This window comes from Pan troglodytes, chromosome 18 (assembly GCF_028858775.2).
Source record: "Pan troglodytes isolate AG18354 chromosome 18, NHGRI_mPanTro3-v2.0_pri, whole genome shotgun sequence".
NCBI classification, from domain to species: Eukaryota; Metazoa; Chordata; class Mammalia; order Primates; family Hominidae; genus Pan; species Pan troglodytes.
This window is the reverse complement of record NC_072416.2, coordinates 24556404-24569520: the sequence shown is the minus strand read 5'-3', so window position 1 is coordinate 24569520 and position 13117 is coordinate 24556404. Positions and strand designations below refer to the sequence as shown.

General features: G+C 50.7%; 1 protein-coding gene across 3 annotated transcripts in view; it reads right to left on the bottom strand.

The window, feature by feature from the left end:
- Positions 1–1696: 1696 nt before the first annotated feature.
- Positions 1697–13117, bottom strand: part of POLR3E (RNA polymerase III subunit E) — a 37200-nt gene continuing 25779 nt past the window's right edge. For 2 of the 3 annotated variants that reach the window (XM_016928667.4, XM_016928666.4), the window contains exons 15-21: positions 11683–11742; positions 11436–11593; positions 10830–10891; positions 9825–10333; positions 7522–7599; positions 3936–4061; positions 1697–2493 (exon numbers count right to left, since the gene is read on the bottom strand). In XM_016928667.4, the coding sequence (XP_016784156.1) occupies positions 2437–2493; positions 3936–4061; positions 7522–7599; positions 9825–10333; positions 10830–10891; positions 11436–11593; positions 11683–11742 (1050 nt within the window). In that variant the 3' untranslated portion in view covers positions 1697–2436. Of the gene's footprint in view, positions 2494–3935; positions 4062–7521; positions 9433–9824; positions 10334–10829; positions 10892–11435; positions 11594–11682; positions 11743–13117 lie in introns of all 3 variants that reach the window. The other variant, XR_010152305.1, reaches the window with a different exon arrangement.

Here is a 13117-nt window from a genome sequence, read left to right as displayed (position 1 = left end):
TGCAGGGGTGGGCCTAGGTTCTGGGTCCATAGGGACTGTTCTGGAGCCTCAGTCCGCCAGGGCATGCCTGGCATTGAGGCTTACTGAGGTATGTGCCTGGAACCTGGGTCCACTGGAGCCTGGTGCTGAGGCACACATGGACCTTGGGTCCAGGGGTATTGTACTGGAGCCTGGGATTGTGGGTGCTGGCATGGGGGCATATAGATCAGCCTGGAGCCAGGGGTATATAGATACTGGCCTGGAGATTAGTCTCTGAGGGCTCGCTTGGATCCTGGGGCCATGGGGGCTGGCCTAGAACCTGGGGCTGCAGGGGATATTGGAGCCTAGTCTGTGAGGGCCAGCCCAGTGCTGGGGTTTACTCAGATGGGGCTGGACCAGGGTGGGGAGGGGGTGCCTGCTAGAGTGTGAGCTCATGGATGCAGGCCTGGCAGTGGGTATGCTTAGAGCCTGTGTTCCTGGCGCAGGCCTGGAGTCTGGGGCTGGCATGATTTTGGGGTCCAATGTTCTCCTTCCTCCAAGTAGAGGGTCTCTCTCTCTCTCTCTCTCTCCACCCTGTGCTGCCTGGGGCTGGGGAGCGGGTAAGCTAGGTAATGTAAAATTGTCCCTCCTATCCTCTTTAGTACATCTTATTTCTGTGGTACACCAAGGTGCTGTAATCTCTAGAGGTTCCTTAACTCTTGTGAAGGTATTTTTGCGTGTGGACAGTTGTTTAAATTCATGTTTCTGCAGGGGGACGAGTGCTGGAAAGTCCTATTCTGACATCCCAAGTTCCCTCAATTTTTTTTAAAACAATAGTTCCCTCCTATATTCCTTGTTTCTTTTTCTTCCTATTTGAGTTTGGTGTTTTAACCAGTTCTTTTTATCAATGTAAAGTATTTAAGGCTCTGACTTCTCCACTGAGCCAATTAAGTTCTGCAAGGTGATGGGACTAACATTCTGTGCCGTCCCACATGAGCATTTCCCCTTTCAAAGTGAGAAGGAAGTAGGATTGAAAAGCTGAGACATATTCCAAATCGCTTTTGGTAACTTTACTTTTCAGGTTCACATATGTTAACAGAATCAATACACGATCAACTTGTTAAGCGATGTTACCAAATACTTATTTGGCAAAGTACATCCTTGATCAATGCCTTAGTGATTCTATAGCTAAAATATTAGATGTTTTATTTTGGGGGGAGTGGGGAAATAGCATAGACCGTCATTTAAACCTTCAGACAATTAGTGGCTGTGTTGTACAAAAAAGATGGCGAAAGCCTTATCTAGATACCAAAATTCACATGTCATCCAACCTAGCTTACTCTTATTTTTTCCATCAATTTCTAGGGCTGTGCTATCCAATACTGTCGCAAACAGCCCCATGTGGCATCGGAGCACTTATGATGTGGCTAGTCCAAATTGAGTGTTGAGGAAAGTGTAAAATGCCAGATTTTGAAGACTTGGTACAAAAAAAAGGTAAAATATTAATATTTTACCTTATGTTGATGTTTTAGATATTTTGAGCTAAATAATATGCTAACGTGACCTTTTTAAACTAATGTGGTTGCTAGAAACTTTCAAAATTAATGTACGTGACTCGCCTCTTTCTAGTGGACAGTGCCGCTCTGTCTCCCTCCATTAGCTCCGTTCCCTCTAGATACACGTAACGCTGAGCCCAACAAGATCGCCTTCCTGTAACCACTTGAAGATAGCACCATGATGCTAGTTTAGTGTTTGCATTTATTTTAAAAATACACAAAATAGAAATTTTTACATCAAAGTGTGATAACCTCACTTACACATTGTTCCATACTTACCTGGTTTTGTTTGCATCTTTCTGCAAACATTAAAAGGAGATGGATTTGATTCTGATTTTTTTGCTATGGTTCATGTAAACAGTTGAGACTGCTACATAAAGTAGGTTGTTGTCAAAGGTGAAGTGGCCACAGAATCCCAAGAATAGAATAATTCAATTTGGTTTAATGAAATTGGTGGAGGTCTTAGCAGATAGATAATCCAAGACTAAATATTGTCTTCTAGGCATTTTAAAAATTAAGAACTTTGAGGTTTTCTTCATGTTGTAAACATAACTTAGACCTTGTTGGCATTAAGTTTACAAAAGAAAATATTAAACCATGATTTTTATCATCCTGCCCATGTCAGTATACACTCTCTTTATTATGAGAATGAAACCAAATAATAAGCAAAATACATCAGGAATTTCAAATTGTACTGCAAAGAAGGTCCCAGCTGGTCTCTTCTGGGAGTGATCTAACTTAAGCTGACCCTGCGACTGGCTGAGGATAATCCCTTCTGTCCACTGCACCGTGCAATGCCACAGGTCATGAGATGGTCAGTTCCTCTTGCTCTGTGTCGTCTGAAGCAAGTTGAGGCCCTACTTCTGGTTCCGCCCTTCTTCCTTGGGCTTAGATTTGCTGGGTTAGTAGTTTGCTACTATTGTCAAGACTGTACTGTCCCTTTAAGGTACCACATGCCACCATAGCTTACACAGCAGTCCTATGAGAGAGAAACAGGGTAAGCACAGATTTTTGCAGGAAAAGGAGCTAATTACATTCTGTCCACAATGTCAACACTCGATTTATGATTAGTGAATAGAATATAAATGGGAAATCAAAAACTGCCTAACCATACCACCATGGCTACTACCAGCCACCCTTTCCTCAGGGGTAGTGTTTTTTTTTTTTTTTTTTTTTGAAACAGAGTTTTGCTCTTGTTACCCAGGCTGGAGTGCAACGGCATGATCTTGGCTCACTGCAGCCTCTGCCTCCCAGGTTCAAGCGATTCTCCTGCCTCAGCCTCCCAAGTAGCTGGGATTACAGGCATGTACCACTACGCCTGGCTAATTTTGTATTTTTAGTAGAGATGGGGTTTCTCCATGTTGGTCAGGCTGGTCTCAAACTCCTGACCTCAGGTGATCCACCCACCTCAGCCTCCCAAAGCGCTGGGATTACAGGTGTGAGCCACCGCGCCTGGCCATTCCTCAGGGGCATTTTAAAAGTGAGGGTGGGCCAGGCATGGTGGCTCACACCTGTAATCCCAGCTACTTAGGAGGCTGAGGCAGGAGAATTGCTTGAAACTGGGAGGTAGAGGTTGCGGTGAGCCGAGATTGTGCTATTGCACTCTAGCCTGGGCAACAAGAGCAAAACTCCATCTCAAAAAAAAAAAGGGGGGGTCTACGAAATACAGATACTGACATGCCCAGAACAAGGGTGCTTAAAAAACAGTATTACTTATATGGCTCTGGATGTTTAATCAAAACAAGACATTGTCATCAGTTTTCTGTCTCTCAGTATTGCTGCAAATATGGTTGGTATTTGTACTACAGTCAGTCACTTCAGAAAAGCATTATAGGTTGTACATTAGGTGCTTTCATATAGTAAACAGATCATATTCCTTTTTAAACTAAATTTAAGAATGGATTCTACTGAAAGTCATGTGTGTGGCTATGGCAAAATTCAAGGGAGAGTAGAGTGAGGATTCTCAACTAGGCCCTATCAATCATTTTAGAAGACGCCTACCCACTGCCAAGCTCATCCAACCTACCATATTTTTTTGTTGTTCTATTGTTTTAGGCTTTTAGCAGCCTGAAGCCATGGTTTTTAGTTTCTGTCTCTAGTGACAAGCAGAGAAGAGGGATGAAAGGGGCATTACTGGCCTGGCCCAACCAGAAAGAGAAACAAAGCATCCATGGCTGTATTCTTTCCCTTGGACACCACTGTGACTATATTGTTTGAAGGGGTCAGTCCTCTGGCACATACCCCCTTCCCCAACCAATGCCAATCAATCAATCATTAACAGTTGCTCAAGACAAGACTGACTGGGGAGTGGTCCCAAGGAAGCCTGATTTCATATACACAAAGACACTAGAGTCCCTTCTACACACTGTCAGCCCCTTCCAGAGCCTTTGATATTGTTTGTTATGCACAAAATGGATGTACCTTTAGTACTTTATCCACCTCCTGTTTACTGAGATCTTCTCCACACTCTTGAGTCAACCGAGACTGGATCATGTTTCGGCGTACCCGGTAATTTTTGGAAAAAATTTCAAGCAAAACCTGTCGATGCTTTAGTAGCAAAAACACGTTATTATGGGAAACAGTGATCTAAAAAGAGAAACATCCCCAAACAAGACACCCAAGCCATGCACCTGACTTTGTGTTGCAGTCTCTGATAAAAACCCTCACGCAGCACCTCTGGTTAAAGATGAGCCAAGTCATCTCTAGAGACCCAGCAAGACAGTGTACAGAAATAAAAACACAAAAGTAAAGGCATTAATGCTATGTCTGGAAACTTGAATATAAATAAAAACAAAGGTATATGCCAGCATAACAAAAGAACTGGTGAAGAGACATGAGAGGATGAGTGGCTTGAACATATTTCTGCATGGTAAAATGCAGGCGTGCATCGGACTTAGCAAGCAGGTGAAGTGACAATCTAAGCTGCACGGAGATGAGAAGAGGGTGTCAAAATTGGTGTGAAGTCTTAATGCACAAACATGCCACTGCATCCATGAAACAGGATGCCGTAAAATACGTTACACCCCAAAATAAAAATGGAAAAGATTGGATTCAGTATGTCTAATATCTGTCATAAGAATTCTGAAAAAAACAAAAAAAAGTAACAACTCACAGGATTTTATAAGAACTCAATTGTCTAGTACAATAATGACCCGCACCAGGGCACAGCTGAAATGGTACTGACTGATATACAGAATAATGAAAAATTCTGCAGTTTGGCATAGAGGAAAGAATACAGGCCAAATTTAAAAGACCAAGAAGGAGAATGTTATGGAATTTCAACAACTCTGAAAACTTAAACAATGGAAACTCTCTTAAAGATGCTTCATGCCGGGCGCAGAGGCTCACGCCTGCAATCCCAGCACTTGGGGAGACCGAGGCAGGCGGATTACCTGAGGTCAGGAGTTCGAGACCAGCCTGTCCAACATGGTGAAACTCCGTCTCTACTAAAAATACAAAAATCAGCCACGCGTGGTGGCACACGCCTATAATCCCAGCTACTCAGGAGGCTGAGGCGGAGGTTGCAGTGAGCCGAGATCGTGCCATTGCACTCCAGCCTGGCTGACAGAGGGAGACTCTGTCTCAAAAAAAAAAAAAAAAAAAGGATGCTTCATGTATCACTATTTGTCTAGGACTAGAATTTTGAGAGGCAAATCATTTGATCACGTAAAAACAGAAACTTTGATAACCTCACTTACACATTGTTCCATACTTAGCTGGTTTTGTTTGCATCTTTCTGCAAACATTAAGAGGAGATGGATTTGATTCTCCTTTTTTTTTGCTATGGTTCATGTAAACAGCTGAGACTGCTACATAAAGTATCATTTGCCTCTTAAAATTCTAGTCCCAGACAAACAGTAATACTGTATTGTAATCCATTTTAAGACATGAGAGAATGCAGACAACTCCTCTGTCTCTTCAGAAGCTAAAGCAAGGAAGAAGCAGAGATTCCAGAATTCAGCAACAGACATGGGGAAGAGCCAGTCTCACTGGAGAAGCAGAGGGAGAGGCTTCCCGGGAACCAGGCTTAATTAAGCAAAGTATCACCCTTGGTACACATGTGTTGAGAAAATTACACAAGTGAAAACAGGAAGCAGTGAACAAGGAAATGCAATCATAGTATATTACTGATGTTTGGCTCTACAATGGATAGATTTTCAGTTCATTCTGTGACAATGCTATAAACAATGATAGCCAATTAAAAAGAGGTAAAGGCCTGGTGTGGTGGCTCACGCTTGTAATCCCAGCATTTTGGAAGGCCAAGGCAGGCAGATCACTTGAGGCCAGGAGTTCGAGACCAGCCTGGCCAACATGGTGGGACCACCCCCCGCCCCCTACCACCGCGATCTCTACTAAAAATACAAAAATTAGCTGGGTGAGGCAGCACAAGCCCGTAATCCCAGCTACCCGGGTGGCTGAGGCACAAGAATCGCTTGAACGCAGGAGGCGTGAGCTGAGATGGCACCACTGCACTCCAGGCCTAGATGACAGAGCAAGAGCAAGACGCTATCTATCTATCTCAAAAAAAAAAATTGGCGTAACATATCTATCTCTACAGTCTCCTAAAATAGTTGAGAGCTAAATCTCATCCACCACAATGGGAAGCCCATTGCTAATGAGAAGCTGATTTTTTTTTTTTTAATGGGGGCAGCTATTTTAGTGGTATCTTTTGGTGATGTAAATGCCTATGATCCTAGCACTTTGGGAGGCTGAGGCAGGAGAACTACTTGGGGCCAGGAGTTCAAGACTAGCCTGGCCAACATAGTGCGACCCTGTTTCTATTAAAAAAGTAGTAATAAAAGTGGTCACCTCTGAGGGGTGGCAGTCAGGTCCGGCAGTGCAAGAGCTTTCCTATTAAAACTTCTAGTCTGATTTGATGTTTAAAAATCTGCATTTATGACTTTTGTTTTTTTGCCTTTTTGTTATCAAAGTATTTCAGATACCCTCTATTCTGGACAAAAGCACTCAAGCTTGCTCAGGAAAAGGCCCCAGCCCCTTAGATCCTCAGCCTGCCAGTTGGCTCCCCTAAGAGGCAGCTGGGGACAGAGAGCTCAGTGGGATTTCTGCTGACTCCCTTCTCCCCACACCTTAGGAGCAGGGCCTAGACACGGTCAGACCGACTGGCGTTTCGACCATCAAATTAGGTACGTTCACGGCCTAAGAAAAGCTGGGATGCAGGGTCCATGACTACACCACACACACGCAAGGCGCTGCTGCTTCCACTCACATTTCTGGGCACTGGACACCTGTGACCCTCCCCATCACAGTATGACTAGAGGCAAAATGACCAATTTCTTTAACCTAAAAGTCCAGGACCTGAGATCTGACAAGGAATCCTTTTGATTCCTGCTGCCAGAGGCCGCCTGAGAAATGTGCTTCACCAGTGCTCTGTAAGCCTGGCTGGATCAGAGTTGCTCAGGAAGCTTTACAGAAATTCAGATACCCAGGACAGTACCGCATACCTACTGAACAGAACTGAATCTATGGTTTTTTTTTTTTTCTTTCTGAGACACAGTCTTGCTCTGTCGCCCAGTCTGGAGTGCAGTGGTGCAATCTCGGTTCACTGCAACCTCTATCTCCCAGGTTCAAGCAATTCTCCTGTCTCAGCCTCCCACGACTATGGGTATTTTTAGTAGAGATGGGGTTTCACCATATTGGTCAGGCTGGTGTCAAACTCCCAACCTCAGGTGATCCACTCACCTTGGCCTCCCAAAGTGCTGGGATTACAGGCGTGAGCCACTATGCCCAGCCTGTATTTTTTAAAAGATGATTCTGATGGAGCTGGCTCACAGACTGGCATCTGGGAACCACTGGTTTAGGTTCAAACTATTGGCACATACAGCTTATTTTGTTAGCGTACAGAGTTGGAGCAGGATATTTAAAACCGAGTGTGCCAGAAAATCTGAAATGTGTGGCTGCACTTTGAGTGCACATGTCCCCCAAGGCCTCCAACGCTGCAGGAAACCCCCCTGGCTCTTCGGGAAGATGGCAGCAAAGTTCACCTCACCTGATCACTCATGTCTCCAGACTCCCAGAGGGCAAACACCTTCTGCTCATCCGGGGAAGCAGCAGTCTGTGGGGGAAACTGACCAAGGCCCAGGTGTGAGTTGCTTGTCCATCTCTACCCCATGGATCCATTTGCTTGCCTCATCCCTCCCTGTCTGCCCCAGCCCAGATGCAGGAACATGGGTTCCAATCCCAGCTTCTGCTACTCACCATCTCTGAGGGACTTGGGCAGCCACAAACCTGCGCCTCTCACCTCACCATGGGGAGGAGGCCGGCACACCCCCCAGGGCCTGACAGGGCTCCAGAGAGAGGGGGAGTGTGATGGGCCCAGTGAAATGCCCGGCTTCGAATCTGCAGATATCCTCCGTACAGTGGGGAAGCTGCGTCTGTTTCCCATCAGCCTGGCACCAACTCAACTGTGCTTTAACACCCAGAGTCCTCCCTCCTGAAGATGCCAACCCTGATGGAGGGGCGCCCCCTTCCCCATAACTCTTGGGGTACCCTGGGGGTTCTTTTCAACTGCTTCCCACAAGTACCGTGTCAGTGTGGGTTAGAGGCACTGCCTGACTCCCAAGCAATCCAGGCCACTTGGTCCAAAGGTAGACCAGGACAAGTGTGACACAGGCCTGGGTCCTGGAGAGAAGGGGACAGGGGAGGGGGCATCTGGGATGGTAGTTTCCAGTCCTGGTTCCATCACACAAGTAGCAATAATGGTTACTACCAGTAAAAGCCCTGTGAGGCCTCCAATACACATTTGCATTTGAGCATTAGAAACTGGGGAGGTAGTACATGGGGAAAAGTAAGCTCAGAGAGGTTTGCTCACTGTCCATGGTCACACAGCTAATAAGCAGCAGAACCAGGAGTTCAAGTCAAGTTCTCCATCTATTCACTTGCCCTGGACCTCAGCTCCCTCATGTACAACACAGAGGTGGCTGGGATCTGAGGTCTCTTGGTGTGACTACAATACAGTCTCCTTGTCAGGATGGCAAGGAGAGCATTACAGTTAGGGCCATGGTGTCTCCTGGAGACACTGGCCCCACCCCAAAGCAACATGGACAGAGGGGGTCCGGAAGGAGGGGTCAGGGTGTCTGAGGGTGGCCATGTCCCACCCCTCACCTCTGTCCACTCCAGCGGCCCAAAACAACTCACTAATGTCAGGCAGGTGTCCTCCCCGGCCTGGCCCAGCTCATGAAGAAAGGTGAGCTTGTGGAGACCCAGACCCATGTGCCGGGTGGGCAGGAGCTCCGAACTCTGCCAGTACCTCCCACAGGGGGCCGCCTGCCAGCAGGGCCGATCCCCTGAGACAGCCTAGGCTCCACACGGCCTCCTGTCCTAGTTTCTATTCCTCATACACAGGGATGGGCCTTGGCCTCAGATCATCACCCAAGGCTGCAGGCGCTCCTGACCTTGGCAATGAAAACATCAATGCTTTCTTAGAGACCACCACAGCCCCACCTCACCCCATTTTGCTGCCAGGTCTGGGCAGAGCCTTGTGGAAAAGGAGCACGGGAAAGGCGTGCCTCAGGCAGCACCTGGCGCTCTCTATCCTCAGCGCAGGGAAACAGTCCCCAGCAAGCACTCTGCTCCCCCGTCAGGGCCCCTCCCAGTGACAGAAAAGCAGCCCAGGGGGAAGGGGCAGGAGGCTTGCAATACCACACTCAAGGCCTGGCACTGGAAGTGCTGAGAGCACAGCGCTGAGCTGGTCAGCTTGCTTCTGATGCACAGGGAGGCCGCCAGGACCCAGGCCCAAGCTGGGGCGTGGCGCAGCTGTGGGGAAGCAGCTCATCTTAGCTGAGCAGAAAGGATTCAAAACTCCAGGCCACTATACTGAGGTCCAAATTCCAGCTCTACTACCTCCTAGGTAGTGACCTTTAAACGTACATTTCATTCCTTGGAGCCTCAGTTTCTTCATCTGCAGATTGCAAAGAAGATCAAACGATCTTAGAAGTTAAATCATTCCAAACAATGGCAAAGCTAGTAGGAAACAGGTGTTCTTGGTGGGGGACAGGGTGAGAAACCAGGCAGGGGCCCTGTTTCACTAGGCCCTGCTGCAGGCCAGGCAATAGGCCGGGCCTTCAGACACCGTATTTAGCCCCTACCACAGTCCTGTGACATAAAACCCAACATGATCCCATTTCATGAGACTAGAGCCTCAGAGAGGCTGACTTGCCCATGTCACACCTAGGCCCACGTGAGAGCAGATGCTCACCAAGCATGGCCTCCCGTGTCCCCACGTGGCCTCCCAACAGCTGGTTCTCCCCACCCCCCACCCCCCATGCCCCTGGCAGGCAGGGCTCTACTTACAGGCACCAGTATCTGCTTGCAACCGGCGGCCAGCACCGTGTCCTGTAGCATGCGGTCCGAGATGCCGCTGAAGAGTGTGTGGCCGGGGGGCAGGCTGGCCAAGTGCAGATTGAAGAGGCGCTTGAGTTCGCTCAGCGTGAGCACAAACTGTCTCTGAAAGGTGGCCTCCACGAAGGCCTTCAGTTCCCGAGCCACAGGGGTGCTGGCGCAGCCCTGGGGCGGGTGCCCGTTGAAGCTGTCTGTGCCCGCAGCCCGCCCGAGAGGCAGCCCGTTGGCCAGCTTGCTGTGGAGGCCGCTGGGGGAAGTGTCCATGGGCTCCTCCTCCACCTCCTGCTCCTCGTCCTCCTCGCTCACGGGCTCCTCCTTGATCCGCACACCGGGCGGGACCGCAGGCACCCGCAGCTGCTCCTTCCGCCGCTGCAGCTCCCGCTCCAGCAACGCGTGGTTCTGCTGGGCCTTGGTTTTGGCTACTTGGATCCGCTGGTCCCCAGAGACCAGCCCGGCAGGCCCTGCGGGGAGGGAGGCAGCACTGCTCAGGAGGGCACAGGGATCTGAAGCCAAAAGCCCAGCAGGGGACCGCGGGGCTGAAGCAAGTGGCCCCGTCCTGGTCTCATCCCCAACCTTTCTCGAAAATCAGCCACCCCATCAGTGGAAGAGTGAGAACCGTCCCAGCGTGCCGAGAGTCATGCGGGGAAGGGTGCTGCTGAGTTCCTCCCCCCAGCAGCTCTTCCCGGCCCGCTTGTTGACCCAAGAGGGTGAGTGAGCCTCAGAGACCTGGAACCCAGACTCAGCCCTGGAATCCGCAAGCCTCCGTCCCTGAGGCTCTGCTGCTGGGCAAGCGACCAGCTGCGGTCTGTGGGTGGCAGGAAAGGAAGGAGGGTGAAGGGTGAACGGTGAGAGCCCTCCACCCTCTCCAGGTCCGGGCCTGACAAGCTCTAGCACAGCAGCCCTTCCGGAGCCACAGTGTAGGAGCCGGGGCCTCCCAGCCCAAAGCCCCTCACACACCTGATTGTGCATCCGGCTTCTTTGGCATGGTTTCCTTTACAAGATTATAGACTTTTTCCAGTCTGAAAAGAAGAGTAACCCCATTAACTTTAAACCACGTCCCCTACCATCTGCTTCACAAGAGAAACAACCACCCCTTAGGCCCCAGGACATGCTGGTTACTGACAGCGCGGGCTTGGAGCTCAGCCAGCCCTACTGAGTCCCTCTTCTGGCAGAGTGCACAGCCCCAGGACCACCCAGACCCCATCAGTCTCCTGCCAACACCCCTCTGGTCCCCAGGCCCCAGCTCTTGCTCCTGAGTGCTCCCTCTCTCCATCACATCCCTCTTCCCTGAGCCCTCAGAGCACGGCCACCCTGATGAGCAGGTACTGGCTGTGTGTCCTGTGCTGAAAGGATGGTGGGATCAGCCAGCAATGCCTATCAGTGTGGGTGAGGAGCGTGGGGCCTGCGGACCCCCACCTGCCCTTCACACCCAGATCCAGCCCAACTGCGCTCTCCCCAGATGTGGGGTTTCTAGAGATTGCTCGGATCCACCCTGACAGTGCTCCCCGGGATGCAGGGTTGCTGGGATCACCGGGCTGCCCCTCCCTGGCCCAAGGTGCTTACTTGGCCTGGATACCCGTCCACAGCATGTGCTGCCGCTGGACCACATCCGGGTGCTTCTTGATGAACTCCCCATCATAAGGCAGAATGAACTCCCAGCCTTTGTTGATCCTCACCACGGCCATGTGCTCCAGGAAGTCCTTCACATCCTCGGCGCAGAGCTGGAGGGGAGGGGGCCCAGCGTGAGGCACAGCCAGCCCCCTCCCCTCCAGCAGCAGCCTGGGCCTCAGACCACAAAAACGCCACTTACTTTGGTCACGGTTGCCACCTCTTTCCTAACCACCCAGCGGCTCTGCGTGAACTTCCACATCTGAGGGAGAAGAAGCAGCGCATTCCAGGGGCGGCCACGGACTGCTCCCAGGACTGTCCCGGGAACTCACCTGGCAGGCCTGGGAGCTGGAGCCTGGGACAGACCTAGGCTCCTGGCCTTGATTCTTCCCAACAGTGTGGCCTCAGGCAGTCCCTTCAGCTCTGCACCTCCCTCCTTTTCTCCTCCATAAAGGAGCTCCAGGCCCATCTCTTCCAAGGGGACCATGGGACCACCCCACCCCACCTAGACCACAGCGCCCCCTGGGGCGGGAGATGCCCTGCCCAGCTCCGAGGATACGATGAGGACTCGGGCTGGGAGGGGCTCCCACAGACACACGCTGTCTGCATAGGCGGCACTTCACAGTGGTGGCTGCTAATGGCTGGTTGGAGGCCGCCCATCCTTCCAGAAGCTCTCAGCCCCCTGCAGCCCCCACTCTGCCTCAACAGCTCCCCTGCACTCTGATTAGATTTGTGGGGTGACTGGGAGAGAGAAGGGTGGCTGGCTGAGAGACACAGGGAATGGATGACTATCACCTACGCTAACATAGACTGGACCACACCCCCCTCCCCAAGCCGCCAGTTCTGACAGTGTCTACACACTGGAGCGGGGCGGGCAGGGGCAGCTGGGGGCAAACAGCACTGTATCTGGGGAGGCAAGCCTGGGAGTGGTGATTGTTACATGCTGACCCCTAGGAGCAAAGACGCTGCTCAGGCACCTGGACACCGACTGCCCAGAGGAGTTGGGGAGGCTCCTTCAGGAAGAGAAGAGGCAGATGCTTCCTTCAGCTTAAGGGCTGCCTTGTGACTGGGACGGCACACCAGCGTGCCAAGGGGTGTGGGACAGCTCCTGGGCAGCACGTTTCAGCCAGCACCAAGCCTAGGAAGACTGTGGCTCCCAGCTGCATGGAGTTCCAGGCCTTGGGAGGGAGGCCATGGGTGGGGTGATGGGAAGAAGGGAGACACCAGCTCAGGAGTCCCAAACTCCAGGGACAGGCACAAGGGAGGCAAAGGCACCTGGGACTGTGGTGAACTGGAGACCGCCAGCGCCTTGTGGGGAAGTGGCCCCAGGGGTGTCAGGGAGTCCAATTACCCTTGACAGCTAGACATCTGTCTAGCATCAAAATTTTTTTTACATCAAAATTTCAATTTATAAAATCTGACAACCAAGGCAATATTTCTAAACCACCGCTCAGGCCGAATGAAACGTGCTTCTTGACCCACCCCCCGACTGCGCTAGAGGAACTGGAAGGTTCTTTCCAGCCCGAGACTCCAGGCTTCTGAGAGGAAGGAGGAGAAAGGCAGAGGCCAGGGCCTCCTCACACACCCGCCTCCACCTGGAGCCTCTGCCGGGCCCCGGTCTTCAGAAGCCCTGCACC